This window comes from Leptosomus discolor, chromosome 1 (assembly GCF_034619465.1).
Source record: "Leptosomus discolor isolate bLepDis1 chromosome 1, bLepDis1.hap2, whole genome shotgun sequence".
NCBI classification, from domain to species: domain Eukaryota; kingdom Metazoa; phylum Chordata; class Aves; order Leptosomiformes; family Leptosomidae; genus Leptosomus; species Leptosomus discolor.
In genome coordinates this window covers 87,808,272-87,835,542 of record NC_141391.1, presented here as the reverse complement: position 1 = coordinate 87,835,542, position 27,271 = coordinate 87,808,272, and the positions used below count along the sequence as shown (strand labels likewise).

At 41.2% G+C, this 27,271-nt stretch overlaps 1 protein-coding gene across 2 annotated transcripts in view; it reads right to left on the bottom strand.

Moving 5' to 3' along the window:
* MBTPS2 (membrane bound transcription factor peptidase, site 2) overlaps positions 1 to 24,083 on the bottom strand; it is a 34,173-nt gene extending 10,090 nt beyond the window's left edge. For both annotated transcript variants that reach the window (XM_086467301.1, XM_086467357.1), the window contains exons 1-7: positions 24,009 to 24,083; positions 16,737 to 16,885; positions 14,896 to 15,034; positions 10,899 to 11,002; positions 7,252 to 7,379; positions 3,306 to 3,424; positions 2,196 to 2,376 (exon numbers count right to left, since the gene is read on the bottom strand). In XM_086467301.1, coding sequence (XP_086323427.1) covers positions 2,196 to 2,376; positions 3,306 to 3,424; positions 7,252 to 7,379; positions 10,899 to 11,002; positions 14,896 to 15,034; positions 16,737 to 16,885; positions 24,009 to 24,083 — 895 coding nt within the window. The remainder of the gene's footprint in view (positions 1 to 2,195; positions 2,377 to 3,305; positions 3,425 to 7,251; positions 7,380 to 10,898; positions 11,003 to 14,895; positions 15,035 to 16,736; positions 16,886 to 24,008) is intronic.
* Positions 24,084 to 27,271: the final 3,188 nt, after the last annotated feature.

Below are 27,271 nucleotides of genomic sequence, written 5' to 3'. Positions count from 1 at the left end.
TATGAGTACAAAATACTTTTATCTGTTGCCCCCAACTTGCCTTAAGGTTTGACATAGAAATTTGTTACCTGCTACTGTACTGATTTCACTGGCTGGCTATGGAAGAAGACTTAAAATGTCCTCTTTAAAATGTGAATGCCTTTGCAAGATTCAGGTTTTGAAAGCTTTCCAAGCCTTGAAGGCTGCAGCAGTGAATAAATTTACACTGTGATTTAAATAGTCTGGTACAGAATCTTTGTATGGATGTTCTTTAAATGAATTAAACCTGACTTACTCTACAACAGCAGCTTTAAAAAAAAACAAACACAAAAGAATATTCACTGTAAGAATCTGTGTCACAGCAACACTGCAGTATCTTCCTTAGGTAGATCAAGCCCGTGATACTGGTTGCTGATTTATCACTGCATAACCTGCAATCCACTTACACGGAGCTTTATGCCTGGGGCTTACAGGTGCAAGCATTGTATCGTACAATCCTTTTTTCAAGTACCCTGAGGCTAAGCAACCACACATATTTTTGAATAGTGAATGACAATGAAATTATTTTCCTTAAAAACTACCCTGAAAACACTATTTTTTTTTTAATTTCAAGAAGATCCTTCGGGCATTGTTTTCTGTCTAGCTTCACAATCACATAGTTTACTCTCCATTTGTTTTATGGTCAAGTAGATGGGGTCCATTTGCTAGATACGTTTTTATTGATATTCTGTATTTATGTCAAGTTGTGAACTGCCAAGATTTTGACAAATGACAGCTGCTAGAGACCGAACAGAGTTCATCTAATTTCAGAGGAATATTTCTCACTGCTGGAGGCTTATAGCCCCAAAAATGCAGACAGACTGGTCTGATTACAATGCAGCAGTGGGACAATGGGCTGCTAACACAATACAGCCACCAAGCTTGGAAGCTATATTGAGTCTCTAGCATTAAGTCTCTAGTATTTCAATCTAAATAGGACTCGTTCAGTTGCAGAATATGCAGTTTTATTATCCATGACTCTGAAATTGCATTTCAGAGAACAGTAGAATCAGAGCATACATACCTACAGTGTCTAAAAATTGGTTCTTACTTGCCATCCCTGCTCAGCTGAAAGCATGTGCCAAAGTCACCCTCCCCTTCAGAGAGATAATCCAAACTGCTAGGTCTCTAAAAGCAGGATCTTACCCATACGCTCCTAGTTTCCAGTTTAAATATTTATCTTAGTTCTAGCTGTAAAATTACTTTCCTTACATACAAAAAAATAAATAAATAACCTTTTCAGTCTCACAAGAGAACTATAATGCATCAAAAGACATGGGTAGTCGAGCTGCTTGACCTCCTGTTTACTTCCAATATGGTGGAAAATTGCAGTGACAATTTTAAAGCTATGAATAGCATCATATAGGTTTTGTTCAGCGGCAGCCCCTTACCTTTGGAATTCAGTCTCCATGGATGCTTGCATGAAACAAACTCCAGAGAGCTTTAGGGCATGTCACAAGACATTCAGCCAATTTAACTTGACTGTTCTTTTTTGTTCCACTTAATTTTTGTTTATTGTTCCAGTTTAGTTCAGTTCACATTTTTTTGTTTCTCAGGGGCAAGCTGTTACAGCAACAAGCACTCTAATGTATAAATGAAAACAGAAGGAAACAGACTGACTTCTAGAAGCAATATGTGCAATCCAGGGAAAACTGAGTTTATGGGCAATGACACTGTGAAGTTGAAGAAGCAAATGAAACATAAAACCCGTATAGTGAGACACATCAGAAGAAGTGGTCATAATAAAGCACATCATTGGGTTAAGCCATACAGTTTGTAATGTCATGGTGATCAAAGCAGTAAGGTAATGTGTGGAATTTACATCTGCAAAAGATCACTGAGTTGATGCATATAACTGGACTAAAAATAGAGGAGATAATTGTATTACTGCTAATAACCAAGTTATGCAATACCCTGAAGAGGCAAATTTCATTGTTCAGATCACACAGGATATTTGTATAGCATGACTGGAAGACAGAGAAATTCTTCTGTCTACCTCTTCCTCCCTTTCAGATTTCACAAAAATGAATGGCATATTGGTCACTGCTTAAGACAGGATAGCAGACTCAACTTAGGAGAAATCTGTCCCCACCAACAAATCCTAAACCCAAAATAAGCCTTTAAGGCATGATAAAAATCACAATATAAAATAATGAAGGGAGCACCTAAAGTCATACCTCTAGCTGGAAAGCTTAATTGCTGTAGGGTGGCTGCACTTATACAGTAGCCGACCTGTGATTTCTCTGAAATGTCTCCCAGACAGGAATTCCAGTCTTCCACACTATAAACTGGGCAGTCTTGTAGGTTAGTGACAAGGTCTCCCACAAAAAGACCTCTTGGTCCATTGGCAGGAGAATCCTGAGAAGAAACAGTGAAGTCAGTCATGTTATTATAGTTAAAACTACAAGGATCTGTTCACAGTTCTGCCAAATAGCCATGAAATCTTTAGGTTAAGACACTATTTCCAGAGAAACAGAAAATCTCAGGCTCCACTGATTATTTCAACTTCCGATACAGCATTACAAAAACGACATCCCAAACAAAGAATAACTTATTTATTGCAAAGAAAAAGAAAAGGAAAAGTCTCCAAGTGTTCTGGTGGACCTCTTCAAATTTGAGTAATTATTTTCATAGAAGTTAATATGTCGTGCTTTTTCCTACCATTTTAAGTTCAAGAAGCTTAAATTAATACCATTAATCTTTCAACAAAGCAGGGTGTACCTATACTTTTGAAGGTATCAAGCATAATGTCACTCCCCTCCTGAGTTATATTAGCTCACTTTCAGATCCAAGAAAGACTGAATCCTTTCAGCTCTGATGTTCAGCTGTGCTGTATTTGATTAAGTCAGAAAAAAAATCGGTCCTTTCCAGAAACTCAGCAGTTTATCTCTACTTTGCTTCCAGCTGTCCAAACAAGCAAGGAAATCAGCTCAAAATAATCTTTAACATTAAGAACAGATAGCAATAACTAGAGTGATAATGCAGTTTCCAGTAGATTTACTTGGTGCCAATATTGAAAAGAAGTTAGAAAACCCTACAGAAATAAGCCTGCAAACTCATCTCAAACGTCTAGTTTTATAGTATGCTGAATAGTCTATCATTATTCATGCCATGTTCCTTCATTTACTGATACTAAAAAACATAAGACTGAGAAAGAAACTTTAAGCAGACAAAGTGCAATGTATTAAATTCTGCTGAGTGCCGCACTGACCAAATTTGACTGTGATAGTAAGATACAGGTACATTTCAGGTCACAAAATAGGAAAACAGTAAAGATCTTTTCTTACCTCTGCGACCTCAGTGACAAGTGCCCCAACACCCGTATAATAGAAAGGGAAAAGAATGGCTGGCAGCAGAAACAAACCCATGAAACTTGCAACACCAAGAACAAAATTATGCCACACTCCTAAAAAGAAGGAAAAAAACCCATGTTTCTAATAAACACAAATAACAAAAAGGTGGTTTTGAAATGCAAGATTCTACAGTTACCTTCTAATTAACTTTCCTGAAACAATTACTGTAAGAATGGATGAAAAGTTAATCTGTGAACATAAGCATGAAAGAATACGTGTAACTTTACAAATTTAAGTTTCTGTGATGTCACTTTACAGGGGTGTTTAAGAGAAGCCTCTGAATCCCTGAGAATTACACTATCAGAAAAGACAGAGAAATGGTAAGTCCATTTTTAAGGTGCATTCTACCATATTGATATTTCATCACATAACACTACTTTTCTATGTAGCATATCTAGTGGGCAGAGTATCCAGAAGAAAAACTGGGCTTCTGAATCAATTCTTAAACTACAGTTTCTACCTACAGAGTCATCATCAATCATAACTATTAAAAAAAGTAGTGGAATGAAATGTACTACTTGTCACTTCCCACCAAAATAATCTGTTGAATTTAAAAATCTTAATCAAGGGACTTGATTAAGAATATGACACGAATAAATACTGTTTGTTCTAGTCAGCAAGATGGATGAAATTTAGTTGCAATTCAGTGTTTTTCATGGTTATCTCCATTGTATCAATGAAAATAATTACATGTATATGTGCCAAACAAGTTTAGAAAGTTATTTGAAAAAAGGCTTCTTTTACAAGAAAATCTGGACCTAAAACCACATCAAGAAAAGTTGTGCAATCAGCATTCCCTGACACGTTATTTCAGGCAACATATTTTCAACTGCAATCTTTATAGTATGCTGCTCTCCATAGGAAGAAATGAATTGCTATCATAAGACACACTTGGCTTCCTTCAACATCCAGTACTACACAAATTTTCTCATTTCATTTGTGTTCTTGGACAAACATATTGTATGACCAATGCAGGAAAACTTTTGAATGTTGAAGACTCCTTATTTCCTTCATATAGTGCTTCATCTTGTTAAGAGAGGTTTGATTCCATTCTGTGTTTACAGTACAGTACACAGGACAGGAACTAAAGTAAATAGATTTAAAAACATATAAACCTATCTTTCTTGCACTGTATATAACACAGGAATCATAACATAAGTCTTTTTTTCCCCTGGCTATCTCTACATCTTACCTGGTCTTATTTTATGTTTCTGACGCTGCACAAATGAGAGACTTTTTTTTTCTGAGTACTTTAACTAAAAGTTTGTTGCCATTTTCACTAGTAGGTGTGTCTTAAAGTGATTTCTGTTTCTGTTAAGTTTTTCATCATCTCATTGAAAGGCACTCAGATAGATTAAATGTTTCAGCATTCAGTTGTCTTTATCCCACACATATACATATAAACATCACACACACTCGTGCAAGAAAACTAGAAGTATTAAGTTTATATTTTAACTTGTTTTAATTTTTTTATCTTAAAAACAAACTTTACTTTTTCCAGCTTCAGAAAGGATCAAAATCTAAGACAGAAACAAAATTCCTTTGTAACAGTGTGGCTGCTAGAGATAGTAAACTGGAAAAAAATTAAAATTAAAGAGGTGATGGAACTGCTGGAGGGTGACAAGGAATACATTCAAACACCTAGGAAAACATGGGCCTTAATACCATAATCTACATGGTTTGCTGTGTGGAATACAGCAGAAAAGTCTAAATTGAAAGGCTTCAAATTCATCACTGGCAATCCATAGAAAAATGAACAGGCTCAAAACAGGAATACCTGTAGAAGCACACTGCTGAGTATTCCATCAATTTTATTTTGCTAAAACAGCCTCATCCTTGGATACCTAATTTCTTATATTTAAAAAGGGACACTTTACACAACCCTTAAAAGACCTTGAAATAATGTTTTAAAAATCTTTAATGCCTTTTTCTGATAAAGACAAGACAAAACATATTAAAAAGGATCTCAAAAAATAATATGTATATTTGAACTAATTATAAGAAAGTGCTGTATAGAAGCACTTTTCATCTACTAGGCATAGAATTAATGCTAAAAATAGCACAAGTCCTACAAGAACGCTCATTCACTATTCTTGAACTCATGATGCCATCTACTGTACAACAAATATACTCTTTAATCTCCAGAGTATAGAGGTGGGCTACAAAAGGAATATTCAGTGTCATTCTCTACTCTAGCTCTTTTACTTAGCTGCCATAGAAAAATCTGAAAGCGTGTCTCTGTAAACTCAGATCTTCTGAATACTGAGAACATGTTCATTCAACTGCTCTGACAATTAAGAAACACTAAGTCAAGTTTACTGAATATCACATTTTATCATTATCAAACATCCTAGTTCTGAAACACACCTATCATTACCTGTAAAAAAATGCATATATTTGTTACACCTAACTGGTAACAAGCCATTGATGCCAACCAGTCTTGCAACATGCTTGTTCCTACCTTGTATTCCCCTATTTCATGTTTCCCAAGAAACCTGAAAAATTATTACAGATACTTGTCATCAAAAACATGCAAGCAATCATTTTCTATTACAGCTTATAATCTTATTTTTCTAGATGAGTTCTCAGGAATGTACGTAAGCAAGCTATTTTGAAAATCAGTATGTCTTATCTTTCAGTTCCGTTCACAGTAGCTGGAAATGAAAATTGATTAATATGAGAAACAGGGCTTCATAAAAGTTAGCCTATTGCAGTGAATGACTTTAGTTCATTAGGGTATTTGGAATATAGACATATTTACTTGCCTAACATTTATTATCATTTACTTTATTTATGAAAGCCTGAAAATACACTTTGCTAAAGGCTTCTGTATGCCCAGCCTAAAACCCTCTATATAATGTTTTAGTTATAATATTCAAGAAACAATGTTAGTAGCTAAACATTACAACAGGCTGGCTGTTATCCTACTGTCCTTTGCAACAGAAAATCATCAGTATCAAGAATGAAACCAAGATACTAACTTTTCTATCTTTATTTCAGTAGTTTGAGAACCACCTTTGTCTCTAGGAATCAATAATACAAGTGGTTGAGGTAGCATAACACAATCTCAGTCTAACTTTCCACAGCAACAAGGCTCTACTTCCCAGCAGCCAGAGTCTTCAAAAAATATAAAATCAAAAACATTTGGAGGTTATTTGTAGCCATAAGCTGTGATTCTCTTTGGATGTTTGTGGTTTAGCTTTTTTTTCCTCCTGGTGGCAACATCAAAACACAGTGACCTGTATAATAACATAACTCGCACGTCACTGAAAATCACTCACAATACTATTGAAAAATCACATAATAGATTGCTACTATTTCAGAAAATGGTAGTGAATTGCTCAGGGGTGTTCACCTGTGACAGCAAGTCATGTTCTCATACAACCAGTCTTCTGGCTGAGTATTTTCCAGCTTGTGTGCTCCAAAGTTTTGCTACATACAGTATGCAAGACAAAAAAAAAAAAAAAAGACAAAGGAACTTCTGCACCTGAGCTGGTCTAAGAGCTTGTCCTAATGAGAGAGGAAGGTCAGAAAACACATTTTTTTTCACCAACCACACAAATGGAATTTCTTATGCAACTATTCTGAATCAGATCTAGGCTTTAATAACATTTTTCATGACAGGAAACTGGTATTCATTTAAGCTCCTAGAAACTGACATCAGTCCTCCAGAAAACAGCACAATATGGACAGTAATGATCAAATGATTTTCTGAAATCACAATTTAGGTTCAGAACAGGAGGATGACCTTTAGGTAAAGAGAAGCTTTTGTACTTCTTCATTTTAAACCTTCAATCCTCCATCAAGGATTCACAAATGATGCTTGTAGAATAAGTAATTGTGCTAAGCAAAGATTTAATAAAAAAGCACAAATTATTACCTGCACAAAATATCCTTAACTGCTGGACTGGAGATATCAGTTGCAAGTGGGTTGTGAAGAGGTCAACAAAAGCTCCAGGATAGACAATGAAGATAAAAATCCCAAATCCATTAAATCGTACTTGTTCTCTTAAAAAGAAGAAAAGAAAAATGGTGTTACTGTAAACAAACAAATGAAAAACTGAGAGATTCTACATAACACACACATTTTTTATGAGAATAATTAAAATAATAAAAGTAATTTATTTTTATAATATAAATATTTGAAAGATAATTAAACTAAAGGATGTTTTCTGCAATTGTTGCCACTTTTAAGCAGTATACATTTTTGAGCCTGGCAAAAAACAAAGGGTAAGTTCAACTTCTTCTCTGTCTCCTGGTAACAGTAATAAATAAAATACTTAAAAAAGAAAAAGTACTTTCAAGTCAACATACATTTTAACATTTGGGGGCTTTTTTCTTTGAAGTAAAGAAATCGCAGCCTGTAGGATGCAATTTCAAACTAATCTGTGAAAAATTATCTGGAAGAAGCAATTGCTGTTGTTTTAAAGAAACTTATTGTAAATTGTAAACTAACAAAAATGAGGGAAATGTCATCTGAAAAAATGAAAATAAGCGAAAAGGTTAAAACGACCTAAAATGCTGTTTAAATATATTAGTAGCTGACACTGTCATACAGACAATAATTTTTTTTTCAGAGGTTTTACAATTGCTTTTTAAATGGCACTTTCTGGAATAACGACATAAAGGTTTTATGAAGCTATAAATTTCATAAGGGACTTACAGAAGCATGACAATTATATGCCAAGGCGATCACATTCCCATTATTATTCCAAGACAATCATGTTCCAAGACAAACCAGGCACAGATCAGCTAATCCCATATCTTTACTGAGACAGTATACTGGGCATAGTATTTTATTTATTCACATTGTGTAAGGAGTTCGACACTGTCCCGCATGACATCTTTGTTTCTAAATTGGAGAGACGTGGATTTGATGGATGGATCACTCAGTGGATCAGGAATTGGTTGGATGGTCAAAGAGTCGCGGTCAACAGCTCAATATCCAAATGGAGACCAGTAATGAGTGGCGTTACTCAGTGGTTGGTACTGGGACTGGAGCTGTTTAACATCTTTGTCGTCGACATGGACAGTGGGACTGAGTGCACCCTCAGCAAGTTTGCCGACGACACCAAGCTGTGTGGTGGAGTCGACACACTGCGGAGAAGGGAGGCCATCCAGAGGGACCTTGACAGGCTGCAGAGGTGGCCCCGTGCAAACCTCATGAGATTCAACAAGGCCAAGGACAAGGTCCTGCACCTGGGTTGGGACAATCCCAAACACAGAGACAGGCTGGGCGATGAGTGGATTGAGAGCAGCCCTGCTGAGAAGGTCTTGGGGTGCTGGTGGATGAAAAACTGAATATAAGCCAGCAAGGTGCGCTCGCAGCCCAGAAAGCCAATTGCATCCTGGGCTCCATCAAAAGATGAGGTGATTCTCACCCTCTACTCTGCTCTTGTGACATACCACCTGCAGTACTGTGTTCAGCTCTGGGGGCCCCAGCATAAGACAGGCATGGACCTGCTCAAGTGGGTCCAGAGGAGGGCCACAGAGATTACCAGGGGGCTGGAGCACCTCCCCTATGAGGACAGGCTGAGAGAGTTGGGGTTGTTCAGCCTGGAGAAGAGAAGGCTCCGGGGAGACCTTAGAGCGGCCTTCCAGTGCTTAAAGGGGGCCTGCAGGAAAGGTGGGGAGGGATTCTTGATCAGGGAGTGCAGTGATAGGACGAGGGGTAACGGTTTCAAACCGAAAGAGGGGAGATTTAGATTGGTTATTAGGAAGAAATTCTTTACTGTGAGGTTGGTGAGGCACTGTCACAGGCTGCCCAGAGAAGCTGTGGCTGCGCCCTCCCTGGCAGTGTTCAAGGCCAGGCTGGATGGGGCTTGGAGCAACTTGGTCTAGTGGAAGGTGTCCCTGCCACGGCAGGGGGGTTGGAACTAGATGATCTGTAAGGTCCCTTTCAAACTAAACCATTCTATGGTTCTAAGATTTATGTATTTATTGTGCATATACAATAAAAGACGACACAGAATTAGACAAAATTAATTGGAATGAAGAAATACATTAATTTCCTGGAGTTACCTCATCAGACCTACCCATGCTACCAATTAGTAATAGGCAGTCTAATGCCTATACGTGATTATTTGGTTAGGAGGTACAGAGGGAGGAAGAAAAAGGCTTTTTTGACACAAGCCTTGACTAAGATAAGGCTCAAATATTTTAAGCTCTTGTAGTTCACAGACAATACTATCTTGAACTGCAGTTGGTGAAAATGTATTAGATTTCAGGGTGTCAAAGTGATTTACCAGAATAATAAAATTTGCCCACAGGACAGCTATTTAATAAAGCCTAAACCCTGAGGATTGACCCTAAGAGCACTATAGACCCAACCTGTGCTAGGAGGAAAAAAATAAAATAAAATAGTCAAGCAGAAAACAGCAGCAGCAACAGCAGTGTACATTGGACAAACTAATTTTTCCCCTTGCAACAGCTGAGAATCAATTTTTTGACAAAAACATAACCCAAACTTGAATATTCAGAGCCTTTGCTCCAGATCTTGAATGAAGTTATCATGCCACTAAGGTATAAGAATTATTCATTCTGGTAAAAAGAGCTCCACAGTTACTCCTAGCTTCTCTGCAGTTAACCAGCAGCATGTGAAGGTACTGTAAGATAAAGGAAATTTCATTGCTTCTTCCTGTGGCAGGATGAGTAATTGCAAGAGTTTCATCCTCCACAGAAAAATCCCTGAAATTATTAGAGGAAAAAAGCTGAAAGACAAACAGAGCATATGAAACACAGAGTGTCCCAAACCACTCTTTTAACTGAGAAATTTTGGGGTTATAAAAAAGGTAGTAATCTGTTAGGATGCGGTCATGACTCCCTACACTCAAGAAAATCAGAGAAACAACTTAAGGCTTCATGCTCACGGGACAGATAATGGTGATGTCCAGGAAAAATGCAGAGGACACCTGAGTATCAGTCCCAGTAACCACCACTTAACCCTCTTATGCTAGAGAGTCATTTAACAGTAATGACTACACCACGTCAAATAACTTTTTTGTGCAGTAATCATCATAGTTAAGTGATGTTAAAAATACCACCTTTGATCAAAATTAACACATCACTGAGATTAACAGGGGCAAATCACATTCAACTGAGTTACTGCTTCAGCCTGTTGGTATGCTACTTCACAAGCTATGTTTAAACAAATCAATTTAAAATCTATTTTAAAGTACCATTGTGCAATAGCGCACGGGTCCTCTTCAAGTGTTGCAGCTGCAGAAATGCAATTGCTGTGTGAAAAACAGGACCACTTAAAATAAGTATTATTTTAAACCTGGTGCAGTGTGGTATATTTGCAAAGCAGAAGTCCTTTGTCATGATCTGTAGAATAGACACTGTATTAAAATTCTATGCTTAATTGTACACCCTTCCAAACTTCCAAATATAAGGAAGCTATGAAATACAGAACAAATAGACTCTCTAGATAAACTGAAGCAGTGCTAACAACATTCACCTGTAAGTAAACGCTCTGGCATATCAGGCTTTGTTGGCACACAGTAAGAGAAAAGTAATTTGTATTACCGAATAGCTGCCACCCCATGGCCGACTTCATGTATCACACCACTGATGAGGATTGCAGAGAAGAAATAGGTCAGCTGGCTGACAGGCAAATTTACACCAGGCACCTGTTGATGTGGGCATGACAACAAAACAAAACACAGGAGGAAACCAAGAAGTACAAAGACAAATCACTCTGTCCCTAACCTTGCTGCTCTCACTCAACTTCTTCAGACCAACAACAGAACAGGGGCTGTTGTCACACAGCACTATCAGTTTGTACCTCTTCTCCCAATTTATTCAATGTATTTTAAAATATATTAAAGATATTTTTTTTTGTTGAAGGCTGAAAAGCTCTCCAGGCACAAAAGTCTTCTCCCTGCCCTACTTATTCCCCACAGCCCTGACCAAATGTGTCCCACTCTATATTAAGCTTGAGAAGTTTACAAAGAGGTACACAGACTTCCACTCAAATGAAACAGGCTTGGCAACCATGAGCATTAGTTTACAATTTCCCCCAGCAAGTCATGTAGCTACAGAGAAGATCCACCCTTCAAAGAAAAATTTAAAAAAACTGTATGCACTTAAAACACTATGAGCCCTGGAAGTTCAAAAAATGAGCTTACAACTGGAACTGTCAGTCTCCCTTCTCTCTCCCTATCCAAATCACGAGACTATACAAAATTTACAAGGTCAAAAAAGGATAATTTTTGTCTATTGTTCAAGTTTTGGCAGTCCACATATGGCAATTTAACCTTTAAAAAAAAACAAACCCACTTGAAATAAGTATACTATTTTCATTTATGTAAGACATAATATGCAGGCCCCTCACATTCCTCCTGTTGCTGTGGATTCCCACCGGTCCCCAAGTCCTTCATTGCACTAGTCATGAGACACCGACTGCTTCCAGATGGGCTTCAAAGCAGTCACGAGTCAGAGAATGAGGAACTATCCCCTCTCTCCTCCTGCTTGGTTCCCAGCCCCGCTCAGTTGCTGTGCTGCAGCGGGATGATAAGGCCACTTCTGCTGCAGGCTCTGGGATTGCTCTCCTGTCTGCTCCACAGCTCTCCTCACTTGAAGCAGGGTGCGCTCCACTACAGTCTCTAGCAGCTGATGTGAACACAACTTGAATTGCAATCCAGTGGCAGAAAAGAGATGCTATGACCAAAAACTCCTGGCCTGTCTACAGGACTCTCTGAAAACTACCCCTGTGGGACACAAAAGGCTGCAGATCCAACTGAGCAGATCCTGTTTGCTTCTACCTTCATTCAGTTCTGCACATTCTTCAACTATATATTCCTCACATTCACCTACCCATGCAGCAGAACTTTACAGTAGGTTGGTGAGACAATCTAGCTAAAAGAAATCCTTCAAAGGACTGTTTTCATTAATGTTAAGCCAAATAATTTCACCAATTCTGTCCAGAGTGTGATTATGACCAAGACATTTCTCTTAACTGGTACGACTATTGTACCTCACTGCATGAAGACAGCTGCTCTTCATTCATTAAGCATCCATTGCTTGTATTGCAGCATCAGCTGGCGGCACTAATGCATCAGATAAGTGGTGTTGCCAGTGGCCCTCTGCTCCAGGCACATGGGAGGACAAATAGCAATAGCAAGAGTTGCCATCTTAATACCACCGTGACCACAGCCTGTTAAGAGCACAGCACTGGATGCTTTCAGACATCAGGTCAAAGAACCTAGTTTAAGATTCACCTAAATGGGAAGCTAACTCTCATGAAGGGTTCTGAAATCAATAGCAGTATTTTGTTGATAAGTACTGTCATCTTATATCTTAAAGTCTTCTGGAAATGCCTTCAGTAAAAGAAGATTCTCTGCTAGTAACCAATCTGCCTCTCCCATTTTTATCAGTAGGCAACCAACAGAAGAGGGATCAGCTGAAAAAAAACAGCCCAGTTAGCCACAGACAGGTATTTTAACTAAAGTACATGACTGAACAAACGAGGAGGGGCACAAAAATCTTAATCAAAAAACACAAGCAGAACTATCTCCCTCTCTCCACAGCCAAAGGCTAAAGGCTAAACAAATTTATGCTATGGGCTAAAGTTCAGTTAAAAAAAAAGTTGCATTTAAAAAAAAACTAACTCACTCTCTCCCAGGCAGTCAAATACAAATTTAAAGGAGGAGAAGGCTCTCCTCACTTGTTCTTCAACTCTTTGCAACCACATATGGGTCACTGTTTTCTGTCAACTTATGCTAGCACACTCCCCTCCGAAAGAATACTGAAACAATTTAAAGGCAGAATTATACAACTGTGACCATTCAGAAATGAAAGAATAAGGTAGGAAAGAAAGAGAACCACAAGTCAAGAATAAGGTAGGAAAGTCAAGAGAACCACTTCAGAGAAGCAACCTTATCCCCATACATGACATTGCATTATCCCTATACATTACATCTTTTACAGTGCCAGTCTGTCCTTGGTTTGGATGCTGTGATATTGCCAGTAGGCAGTCACTGAGGAATCAATTCCACATTGAAATTGTGAACATTATCCTAGATTTCTGCTTTCATGGTTCCAGTTCACACCAGATTAATTCCAAAGGCTCATCTTTGGTTGCCTCTATGTTATTTCCTCCAAGGAGCAATGTATTACAAATGACTGCTTTACTCTGGTGTCACAGAAGTGGATAGATCCATATAACGATCTCAGAAAATTAAGATGTCAGGGAGGCTTTCCTTACTCCAGGATGTAATAGACATACATGCTTAGGATAGACCTTGTTGGCATGTAAATTAAAAATTTTCTGTCTCATGTTCAACTTGTGCTCTACTGGATGCACAGAATGCCCACTCCTGTCTGTTTCTGGAGATAATTCAGGAGGAGGCTGTGGACCAGGTGACTGTAGTGGCAGTACCAGCAGTTCTCTCCCAGGTCTCGTTGCCTGCTGTGGCCAGCACATACTGCATTTGCTATATTCACCCTGCACGTGTGAAACAGCAACAGACCCAATCCATCCCAAAGGCACTGAGTTTATAGCACATGCTAATGATCAGGCTTCCTGCACTCATGCGATTTTTTAAGTCTAGCTGCACGTAGGCCATTTAGCACTTAAGGGAAGGCCTATCATGGCAGCACACGATTCTCAACTTCTGTTCACTAGACTAGCTGAGCACTTAGAGTAAAATGGTTGGGCACCATGCAGAAGGATATCTCACAGGACTTTCTGTATTCCTGGAAAATGACCACACATTCTGGCCAGATAGCAGTCTCAGGGAAATAAGGATGGCTAGGAATCCTTCCAGGTTAAAACTTTGTAAGGCAATGTCACTTCTTCCATCACTGCCTTGTGCAGAGAGAAAAAAAAAGACAGTATTTGCAATCTCTCCCATTCTGTGAAATATATTCCTTTCTAAAACCATACAATATATTGTCCAGCATCAGAAATGCATAAACCAATTAAATATATTTTTAATAGGCCTTTGACTAGATACTGCCAGAAACAGCACTTTCAGTTTCACACTGTAAATTAGGGCATAAGTCCTTAACAATTAAAAAATATGCCATCTTCTCACTAACGAATCTTTGTTTCCACTATCACACAAAGCTCATCACACTTTTTTCCTTTTCCACTGATGTTTTGTGTTGTAATAAATGAAACAGGACTCCTCTCTTCTTGTGGATTATGGATGTGCTTTGCAAACTTTAAGGCCACCAGTGCCTCTACATTGCACAGCTCAGAGGAGGCAAATTCTTAGCTGTTTTGTATTCTTAGCATCATGACAATTTAGGACTTTTCAAAATTACTAGCCAATTCTCACTCTTGAGAAATTTTAATATAACCTCTTCCACATGTTTGCCTTCATTTGTCTTCTCCTCTTTTACTACCTCTATTCCCCATTTTTAAGGCTGATAACAAACCAGCAAATTTTAATGTAGATGAATAACAGGAGTTAAGTTATTCTTGCATGGGAGGATTTAAGAATCACATACCCCATTAAGAAGCGGGATAAGATAAGTTCACAAGTCTCAAATAAAGACGTGAGGAGAGAAGACTTACCACAACTTGCAGCATACGATCATTCTGGGCTTTCGGTGCCTCAGTGAGCATCTGTGTCAGTGTTTGCATCAGTGTCTTTCCGAGAAGAATAACAGAGCCAAACATGGCAACTATACCAAACACCATTCCTATGCTGAACCTACAGAGAGAAGCAAACAGTTTAGCAATGCATAGCTGCAAGAAGACAGGGTATATTCCTCGGACACGTAACTGCTTTAGCACAACTTAGCACACCAAACTCAGAGGGCAAATCTTACCTAATGCTGCTATCATTCACACATCAACAATCCAGTACAAAAATATTAGCCAAAGGAAACTAATAACAATAACGACATACACTGTTTTCCTTGTTTAATAAATGTTTTTCATCCAAACCACATCCTGATTAATTTTCAAATATTTTTATGTTATTCTTACACATTCTAAATTTTATTCAGTTACCCAATACATGTCACTTGCCATTAGCTATGATTATAAGAACATAGCTAACAATGTACAATTTACCATGGTGCACCACACCATTGCATATTTAGAGACCTGGATCAAATGATGGGGTAGGACCACATATTATTTATATAAGCTTTTCCAGTAAATTTTGCATCTTCCTCAAAAACAATAAAAAGACTTAAAGAACAAGAAATGAGACTCAACCTTTTTTAAAGAACAACTGAAAGGTACAACTGCAAGGCCAGATTAAAATCAATTACTTAAACACATTGTTCTCCTCACCAATTTATTTTTCATTAAAACCAGTGTTGAAAATAATTTCAGTTTATGTCAGTCCATCCAGTGGTGAACTTTTATTCAGCATTATTATTATTATTTTACACTGTCCAATAGTTGAAGGATGTGATAAAATTTATCTTCGAGCAAAAACACTTCAGTTGACTACCAGTCCTTCTCCCTCTCACAATAGCGTAATTGTTCTCTTACCATTTTTAATGAAGCTCACAGGGAATTAGCAGATTTATTTTAAGCAATGTGAACTTGTAATGTTAATTAAAAAGACTGGTGAAAAAATTATATTAATAAATTACAAACATTAAAAATTGTGATTTATATAGAACTATTTCAGACTGAAATAGTAAAATCATTATGTATGAGAGAAACCAGTACGAAGCAGACCTCTTTTTATTACTATCTCACTGAGGGTAGCAATACAGGAAATGAAAAGAAATTCAAACCTTACTAATTTTTTATTTTCAAAGCAGATATAAAGTAATGCTAGGAAGGCAACTGACCAATAGTTTTCTGAAGCAGTCCAGGAGCACCCATACTAACCACTCTGCATATTTACCGATTCCCAGCAGTCTGTGCAATGTTAGCAGTGAAAGGTGCAGGCAGATAAAAGACAGAAGGTGAGCAATGTGCTTCTGAGCAGGTACAGTTGCTGAAAGTCTGGGCAATGATTGACAACGGGACACAACTGTCTTTGAATCTTTGTAAACTGTAGTGATCAGGGGAGTGCAGTGATGGACAGATCTGTATGCAGTATTACACATAATAGCTCTACTCTTAAGAACTATGTATAGTTCAAACCACAGGTAAAAATAGTTTACAGATTTCTAGTTTTATAGCATCTCAATATGCAATTTATATTACAGCTATGTCTTTTTCAGCAGAGGAGAAAGACTCATACTGGCATAGGCCAATTATGGCAACAGCACTAGTTTGGTTTTATCGTTAGCCTAGTAAAATAACCATGTCTATCCATCACACTTTTAAGGCTGAAAGGCACAGATGTGGTTAAGTTTGATAGGAAAAAAAATAAATCCTGAATGTATACCATAAATACAGAAATCTGGGTTTGATAGGAAAAAAAATAAATCCTGAATTTATACCATAAATACAGAAATCTGGGTTTCCATCTCCCCCAATTGTAGAACTGGCGGTTGAAGAGAGCTGTTTGCCATCGCATGTGAAAAGGAGAGACGCTCAAGCCGTATGTCAGCAGCCAGTCTTCATAAGATGCCTTCAGAGAGCTGGATGACTGCAAAACAATGAAAAATTAGTTTGACCAAAAACTTCTAGGAAGACTTTGTGTTATGTGGCCAAGCAGTAAATGTGATCTGTTTATATAAAAATGGATGTATAACTTCAGGTAAACGTCCTGCACATTTTTTATATTTTGACATATAGGTAGGTGTGACATGTAATACAAAAAAGTTAAGCCACTGTTTTGACGTAAATCGCAATAGTTCTCAGATTGTGAGAGAGACTAGGTATCTGGTGTTATTTTACAAACAAGACCTTATTATCATCTTTCTTTGCGTTAAGGCACTTTCAGTAGTTTTTAACTGGTTAGAAGGCTAAAGACTGAATTGTTTATGGTATTTTTTCAATGTACAATTACATTTCAGTAGACATTTTAAAAACTACAATTAAAAAAATGCTTCTTTTGGTTTCAGCTGAAAAAACAGCTTCTAATATTCGTGAGGTATGGATCAGTACTGTGGATACCCCCTAGTAAAAGAGTAAAAATGAGGTCTACTTTTCAAACACAAAGGCTATCTCTGAAGAGACGCTGAAATATTTGATCATACTAACAAAAAGCCAGAAGGAATTTAAAATTATCAACCTGTATTGCAACAGCTATTTCACTATGATAACTTCCCAGCATTTCAAGATACTGCTAGAATGCCTTCCTAGAAGTTCCAAAGATTTCTCTTTATGAGAACTGTGAACTATAAACTACATGATTAATACTCATCTGCAATATTGTCTGATATTATAGACTGACACACATAGTTTTGCAGTTGCTACTTTATATTATACAGCACTTGTATTCTCAATAGGCTTTACTCAGCCTGCTTTGTGGAAGCTAGTATCAGAAACCCAACTGAAGGAATGCTTTCCTTGGAGGTGAAAGAGGAACTCACAGCTCAGGAAAACCACAGCAGAGCTTTGAGCCTTCTGACTTCAGGCAGTTGCCAAGGCAGGAGTGTCTCTGACATAATCCAGATAAGTCTTCGGGAGCTGTCTGAACTGGAGCATTGTTCCCAAGTTTCCCTGTGAGCAGCAGCACCTACTGAAGACATCGGGAATGCGTAGTTCACAACACGCTCTCCTCTCCTCCCCCAAGAGGAACTTCACAAGCTTCTGGCTGTTGTCCTTGGTTCTTTAAACAAATTTAGAACTTGCCAAGTTCCTTGCATTCCTCCTGTCCTGCTGCAGTGGTGGTGGGGATGGAGGATCTCATCTTGCACAACTATATTCATAGCTTTTCTCATTTTGTTGAATCAACTAAAATTTGAACACTAAATATTTAAAGCATCAATTTTCCTAGGGCACAAGACCCATTTACTCATGTCATTGTTCACGTATGACCTGTTATCCTTTCTGTGTCACTTCCTTCTTCACCCTGTGATTTCAGCCACGTTTTTCTTCAGTCAGCTGAGGGCACCGACAGAAATCTTCATCATAATGTATTCCCTAATCACACTAGTCACTCCCTATGACACAACTAAGTTTAGTGTCCACAACTCGGCCAGCATCTGCTAATGCAGCATTTGCTAACTTTAACAGAAGAGATGACAAAGATGATTACACTTCTATACTTAATAAGCCAAAGAAAAAGACCTCGTCACATAATCTATCAGATAATCAACCACAAAAACTCATATGACATTAAGTACCTCTGATATGAGAAATTGTCTTTTGGGAATTAAGTAAACACATCCTATTCACTCACACAGAGTCCAAAAAAACCCCAGCCAACCACATATTATTATAATAAACCTAAACAGATATATTGATATGGCACGTTAAAAATGTGTTCCTTTTATCACATGCAAAACCCACTCAATCCCTTCAAATTCATTCCAACCACATCACAGCCCCACTGTACTAGCAAAGCCTAAATAAATACTAAGTTTTCCATCAGAAATATGAGATTACTGACCATACATTTGCCAAATGGGGGGAAAAAAAAAGGTACCAAAATTCATTTTCATTTTGTATTTTCCTTTTGCATTTTCCTCACAAGTGGTGTAAATGGCATTTAGGATCACTAAATGACTGCATTCCTTTGCAAAATATACTAAAAAAGCTCTGTGCAAACTTTTGCTCCTTCTGTCTTGAGCCCGGTAGGATCATCACATTGCCACGTGCACCCTCTCACCCTGGGTATCAGATGTGTTGCTATCCTATGTTTCATTTCAAACTCCTTTCACATGGACCTTGGCTCTGCTTCTTTAAGTTGAGTTCTAAGTGAACTTTGCTATATTAACTTTACCATAAAAGCAATGCCTTTTTTATTTATGCAAGCCTTCGGAATAATGAACATCTGCTAAATACTCCAGGAGCTCCACAAACATCTGCCAGCAAGCAGGAGTCCTCAACATTCTTCTTTGCTGACAAAATCTGTTCAAGAGCTCTGAGCCATTTCAGCTTCCTGACCTTAAAAGCTGAAGGCTAGCCTTGACTGAATGCGCCTAATGCATCCTTTATTTCTCATAGCAGAAGGAGGGACAACCTTCTACCCTTTGCTCATTCCTGATCCTTCAGGCAGAATGAAATGGGATGATCTAGGATGCTGGGGAGCAGGAATTTAAGGGTCTGCCTGCGTGATTCCTTTTTGTAGGATCCAAGCTTCAACAGAAACTTTCATGCCAGTGGTTCAACAAAGAGCAACAAGACAGACTTTAACATCCCAAGCCCCAGCTTGATTCAGCATATTTTTAGTTTGCTAACACAAATGTAATGTAACTCTGGTGATATTATGATATGTGAATTTATTTGTGCAAAAATGCATTTATACACAGTTATGCCTTCTATATTGTAATCTAAGACTCAGACTGCCCAACAAAATGTTTGAAAGTTGAACAAAACCAGTAAGGGAACAAACTGAGGGAGAGACATTGCACATTGAACAAGTTTACAGAACAAACATCAACTGCAAGTTACAGCACACATCCTTCTTTTGCCAAAAATATCAACAGGATCACGCATGGAAAAGTACTCCTGTATTATTTCCCACTCACACTCTGTACATCCTTTTGGTGTAATTAAATTGTAAATGATTCAAGGTTTAAGCAGGGACTGCCTTTTGCTATGGTTGCTAGCAACTTTGGGTCATGAATGTGGTGGGATATTTACAATACTAGCAATAAAACATGCAACCCTGAGTTTCCTAATTATATAAATCTGGTTATTTAATCCAAATCCTATCTTGGCTGTGGTGCTTACAGTGAAACTTACCATGGAGATGTACACACAAGAGATCTACCAGTACATTCACTGAAACCCAACGGCTCCCACATACTTCCTGACGATTAATAACCTTTGTCAACTTTTCGTTGAATGATGAAAGTTAAACTTTAACTCCTGGACTCTCTTGCTTGCTATAGCATTCCAGGCATTCCCCCTTCTTTTTCAACATAAATCAGGCACTAAGTTGGCTCCAAACAATGTGGGGTCTTTCTCTCCTGTGCTGCTGCCAAGCTCTACCACAGGTTGTAACAACAAAAGCAGTGGCTATTCTTACTTACAAAAGAGAATGATTTTAAGGTCTAATGCTGAAAGAGATCTTCAGAATCTCAGACATACAAATGGGTCTCAGCATGGTGGCACAACAGGTCTGCGACCTGAATTCAGCACTTGCTTCACACTGCGAGATTCTTCCTCAGACACAAAGTCGCAGCCAAAAGAAAACCAGCCTGTTGGCTGACCTTTCTGGTGGTTTTTGGTGTGTCTTGCTCCAGTCAGGAGCATGCTTTTCTGGTTATCTGTCCAATCTTCTAACGTGTTTCAAAACAATGCCACGTCTATTTCCAAATACCTATAACAGACTTGATGTAATAAAATTGGAAAAATCTTCAGATAAATTACTGCATTTTTAAATTGTTAAAATTGTTATTATGCACAGACTAACATTTGGCAACTAATAGCTCTCATCATTTACTGAGTTACATTTGCTCTCCTACAATTAGCAGCAGGGGGAGCCACTTATTTTTCCAAGTTTTCCCATCACCTGAAATTTCTTGTACTTCCTCTATTTTACAGGAGTGACAGAATGAATGTTTTTTACTTTGAAATTGCTAGGCCCTATCTGCACTTGGCAGAAAGAGACGCAGCTCCTGGACTGTAACATTAGTGTAAAAAAGAAAGAGACTTACAGATCAAACCTTCCGTTTCATTTTTCCTCATATTTAACCAGCACACATCCTATTTTGCATACATGCTTTGCAATTTCAATCATCTCTCAGAAGTCACACCTCTTGAGCTTTAAAAAAACCAACACTTAATAAAATTTGTGCAACGTACAAATACAACCCTAGATATAATAAATAATGTCTTATTGGTGTATTTTCTTTTCAAACCTTCCTCTTTCCACCAGGGGGAAAAAGATGAATCTTACAACAGTCTCTGAAGATTAAAGTTTATTTAAAAAATATTTGTATTCAGCTCTGTCTCAATTTATTGCAGTAAAACCAAGGACTTTCAAAAGGAAAAAAAAAAAGTGCATTAGTTGTGGTTTTACATAATTTTAGAAAAATCTTCACTATAAAACACATACTTTACACAACAAACATAAATTAAGGTTGTTTTTTTCTAAAAGATAATCACAGAATCACAAAATGGCAGGGGTTGGAAGGGACCTCTGGAGATCATCTAGTCCGACACCCTTGCTAAAGCAGGTTCACCTAGAGCAGGTTGCACAGGGCCATGTCCAGGTGGGTTTTGAATGTCTCCAGGGAAGGAGACTCCCCAGCCTCCCTTGGGCAGCCTGTTCCAGTGCTCTGTCACCCTTATTGTAAATAATTTTTTCCTCATGTTGAGGCAGAACTTCCTGTGCTCCAGTTTGTGCCCGTTGCCCCTTGTCCTGTCGCTGGGCATCACTGAAAAGAGCCTGGCCCCATCCTCTTGACATCTGCCCCTTAGGTATTTATAAGGTCCCCTCTCAGTCTTCTCCAGGCTAAAGAGCCCCAGGTCTCTCAGCCTGTCCTCATAGGGGAGATGCTCCAGTCCCCTCATCATCTTAGTAGCCCTCTGCTTGACTCTCGCCAGTAGTTTCCTGTCCCTCTTGAACTGGGGAGCCCAGAACTGGACACAGTACTCCAGATGTGGCCTCACCAGGGCAGAATAGAAGGGGAGGAGACCCTCCCAAATAATAATCATAGAATCATAGAATGGATTGGGTTGGAAAGGATCTCAAAGATCATCTAGTTCCAAACCCCCTGCCATGGCATGGACACCTGCCAGGTAAGAAGTTCTTCACCCTGGGGATGGTGAGACACTAGAACAGGTTGCTCAAGGATCTACCCAACCTGGTCTTGAACACTTCCAGGGATGGGCATCCACAGCTTAGTCAACCTGTTCCAGTGTCTCATCATCCTCAGGGTGAAGAACTTCTTCCTTGCATCTAGCCTAAACCTGCCCTCTCCCAGCTTCCAACCATTACCCATCGTCCTACCACTACATGCCCTTGTAAAAAGTCCCTTCCCAGCTTTCCTGTAGGCCTCCTTCAGGTACTGGAAGGTTGCTACAAGGTCTCCCTGGAGACTTCTCTTTTCCAGGCTGAACAAGCCACACTCTCTCAGCCTGTCCTCAAAGGAAAGGTGTTCCAACCCTCTGACCATCTTGGTAGCCCTCCTCTGGACTCACTGCAACAGCTCCATGTCTTTCTTGTGTTGGGGGCTCCAGAGCTGGACGCAGCACTGCAGGTGGAGTCTCACCAGAGCAGAGTAGAGGGGGAGAATCAACCTGCTGCCCACACACTTTTCTTGATGCAGCCCAGGATGCGATTGTCTTTCTGGGTGGTGAGCGCACATTGCTGGCTCATGTCCAGCTTTTCATCCACCAGCACGCCCAAGTCCTTCTCTGCAGGGCTGCTCTCAATCTACTCATGGCCCAGCCTGTATCCGTGCTTGGGATTACTCAACCCAGCTGCAGGACCTTACACTTGGCCTTGTTAAACTTCATGAGGGTGGCCTGGGCCCACCTCTGCAGCCTGTCAAGGTCCCTCTGGATGGCCTCCCCTCGCTCCAGCATGTCAACCACACCACACAGCTTGGTGCAGTTGGCAAACTTGCTGAGGGTGCACTTGCTGCCACTGTCTGTGTTGCCAACAAAGATGATAAATTGCACTGGTCCCAGTACTGATCCCTGAGGAATGCCACTTGTTACTGGTCTCCACTCAGACATCGAGCCATTGATCGCAACTCTTTTAGTGCGACCTTCCAGCCAATTCCTTATCCACCGAGTAGTCCATCTGTCAAATCCACGTCTTTCCAATCTGGAGACCAGGATGTCGTGCGGGAAATAATACTTTAAACTCCAGAAAGGACATTAAAGCACCACAGAACTGTTTAAGCAGCAGACTAAGAGCTGGCTTCCGTAACGACTCCCAGCTTTGGTCCCTTAACACCCACCCGACCCCTGTGCAGCCGGCCGGAAGGCGTTTCCAACCCCAGCGACGGGCGGACGCAAACCACCGCCTCCCTGAGTGCCGCCGCCAACGCTTCTCGCGGGGCCGAAGAGCCCCGTTTTTAGGAAGAAGCCGCTTGCCCTCGGGGAAGGGATCGCCTCGGCAGCCCGGAGGAGGGCAGCAAGGCGTGGGGTGCAGGCACAACCCCCCCTGCCAGCCGCACCCTCCCTGCAGTCGCGGAACGGGCCACAGCCAGGCGCCTGCCCCGTCCGAGCTCAGCGGGGCGGGCAGGGGAGGGAAGGCGGAGGCCGCCCCTCCGCCTCCGAGCCGGAGCGGCCCCGGGCGCGGCCGCAGAGCCCGGCACTTGCCGAACCGGTGCTGGGGGGACAACGGCCGCACCGTCACGCGCCCTCAGCGGCCCGAGCCCCGCGGCAGCCGTTACATTTGAATCGCGGAGAGGCCGGGCGCCGCCAGCTCGGGCCCGCAGGCTCGGGCAGGGGAGCGGCCTCTCCGCCTGCGTGCGAGGGGGGAAGAGAGAGGGGTCGCGGCCAGCCCTGGTGTGTCGGAGGGTGGGCGAAGCGGGGAGGCCTCTCCCCGGTGGCGACTGCACGCCTCGCCCCGGGGGAATGCGGCTGCCGGTACCCTCCTCCCGGCCCTGGCGGGGTGCGAGGGGTGAAGCGGCGCTCCTGCCCGGCCGTGCGCGGGGCCAAGGGCTCCCCTTCGGCTCTGCGTCCGCAGCCCTCACCTTGAGCAGCGTATCCGCCAGGTAGATGGCGCACCAGCCCCCCAGCACGCACACCACCACCGGGATCGGGATCATTGTTGCAGCCGAGGCGGTGGCGGCGGCCGCGGTTCATGCGGAGGAGCCCCCGGAACTAAAACTGCCCCGGAACCTTTCTCCATCAGCTATACTGCCCGGCCGGACGCTTCCGGGCACCGCGTCGAGCGAAGGCAGGTGCCGGAGTGACGTCACGGCCTAGCGTGCAGCGGGAACAGGGGACGTCACTGCGGTGCGCGTGCGCAGTGAGCCGTCCGCCCCTCCCGCCTGCGCGGTGGGCTGGCGGGGAGGCGGGGCCGGGGCGGTTCCTCCTCCCTGTGCTCTATTTACGTCAGCTAGTTATGCGCGCGCGCGATGAAGAGGGACGGCGGCGCGGTCTCCTCATGTTACTTGTTGAATGACAGAGGCGGTCGGAGGCGAACCGCCTCCTCGGCGGAGCCCAGTGGCTGCTCCCAGTTCGCCCCCGGCGGTGCCCGGGGCGCTGCGGGTGGGAGAGCTGGAGTCGTCCGGAGAGGCTGTGCTGGAAACGATCGGGACAACGTGAGGGGAAGTAACGGTCATTTGGGGCGGTGAGGTTAGAGCGGATTGTGGAAGCACGTCAGTGACGAGGGAGTGATAGGATTCCCTTTAGCTACTGACGTATTTCCGGGAGTTTGACACTTGACTTCGTGACGCAACAAAATCGTCTCATGAGGCTTCTTGTAAACAACGAGTGACTTTCAGGCAAGCGCTCTCCGCGGCGTTGTGTTTCCTTCCCAGTCTGCTGTCACACCGCTTCTCAGATTGTATGCCTCTCTCGAGCCTGGCAGTTCGCAAGCGTTCACTCAGAGCTTGAGCGCTAAAAGCAAAGAAGTGCGAGATTTGGCAAAGGTTAAGGGAAAGTATTTATTTGCCTACACAAGCGATGCAAATCGAACTGCCCCTCCCCTCCATTTCTCCCTTTGAAAAACATGCACTATCGTGTCCTCAGTTTTCTCATCAAAGATTTTTCAGGAATCAAGACAGCAGCAGTGGGACAGACATCTGCAGTTCATGGCTTCCAGTCCAACTTTTCCTAGGTGCTCCAGCTAAATTTTATGTAGCCTTGGTTTGTGAGAAATTACTCAGAAGGTCACCTCTCTCCTGAAAATGCTTATTCCATCCATCCTTCAGCTCTGATGTGTTAGTCTGTGGGTTCACAGACCATTCTGTGGAAGAGCTGGGGCTGCTGTTGGGAGAAGCGTTCATAAAACCGACCACAGCCTGTCTATTCTACACAGAAAGCTTTGTAGAAGTAGTGCTCTTAAAAGTGATACACCAGTGCCTGTCCTTTCAAGGCGAAAATGCATCAAGCCCTCTCTTTGTTAGAATTTAAAATGTTTCTAATGCTGCTTTTCAGTCACATTTAGAGATTTTTCAGCTCTTTGTTCCACGTTTTCTTCTTCACCTTGTCATTCCCAAAATGGATGCTGCGAGCTTTTCTTATGCTACCAGTAGGAAGAACATCTCAGCTCGGAGCTCCTTGGCTCTTTTCAGCTTCTTTTATTTTCTACTGATAACATGGCATTGCTAAGGGGGAATAAGGGGCTGTACCCCAGGAGATGGTTAGATCAGCAAATGAGGGGAGACAGCCCTGGCCAATCTGTCATCGTTGGCCCTTGTGGGGGCAGAGGGGGAAGTGAGAACTGGTAATGCGTGCCTGCTTTTGTTTGTTCTCTCTTTGGTGAATTTCTTGGTCTTTCATTTCAAGTCAGGGATGGTTTTCTGCCAAGTTCAGGTTTTCCATTATCCTTAAACCCCTACCCTTTGGTGGGAGCTGTTCGTGTTCACCTATGAGAAATTTGGAAAGAATTTCATAGAGTCATAAAATCATTAAGGTCAAAAAAGACCTCTAGGATCATCAAGACCAACCATCAGCTCAACACCACCATGCCCAATAAGCCACGTCCCGAAGTGCCACATTGCACATTTTTTAAACACCTCCAGGGATGGTTAATCCACCACTTCCCTGGGCAGCCTGTTCCAGTGCTTGACCACTTTCAGTAAAGAAATTTTTTCTCATCTCCAGTGTAAACCACCCCTGGCACAGCCTGAGGCCATTTCCTCTTGTCCTATCACTTGTTACTTGGGAGAAGAGACCAACCCCCACCTCACTACAGTCTCCTCTCAGGTAGCTGTAGAGAGCGATAAGGTCTCCCCTCAGCATCCCCTTCTCCAGGCTGAACAACCCCAGTTCCCTCAGCCGCTCCTCATAGACCTGTTCTCCAGGCCCTTCACCAGCTTCGTTGCCCTTCTTTGGACATGCTCCAGCACCTCAATGTCCTTCTTGCAGTGAGGGCCCCAAAACCACACACAGTATTTGAGGTGCAGCCTCACCAGTGCCGAGTACAAGGGCACGATCCCTTCCCTACTCCTGCTGGCCACACTATGTCTGATACCAGCCAGGATGCTGTTGGCCGCCTTGGCCACCTGGGCACACTGCTGGCTCATGTTCAGCCGGCTGTTGACCAGCACCCCCAGGTCCTTTTCCAGCCACTCATCCCCAAGCCTGTTGCCTGCATGGGGTTGTTGTGACCTGAGGGCAGGACCCAGCTCATTCCAACATAAAAGCTGAAGAATTACAGGAAGCATATCCAGCCCTGCAAGCAATCAAATTTGAGTTTGTGCACTGTCATGGGGAACTTGGAGATGTCCCTTGCCCCTAAAAGAAATTCTAAACTCAGTCCCAGAAGAATCAGATCTGATTACAACTGTTCTGCGGTAGTTCCCAATCTAGCAAGTTCAACTGCAAATCGTTGAGAAATTGTGCAAATATGGTTAATTCTACACCATATTGGTTGAAAACTCAAGTTGTTGCATAGACAAACATGCATTTAATATAGATATACAAAATTTATTCTCGCGATGGTCTCTGGAAGCAATGGAGGAGCAATGTGTTCAAACAGTTAAGAACATGACTACTTTTACTGGTGGCATAGCCTCACTCAAGACAAGCATAGTTAAATGGGCATGTTTACATGATCTAGTCAATAAAAAGCTTTTGTAACATCATCGTATTTTTCTTCTTTGTTCACTTAGTATACCATATAAAATACAGACCTGAATTTTATTGAGTTGGCGTAGAAATTGGCAGTGCAACTAGAAAGGAATACAACTAAAAGGCACAGTCTGTATTTTATTGCTAGAAATTTTATCGCAAGATTACAGAATATAGAATATTCTGAGTGAACTGCCAGCCCCGCTTTTTACTT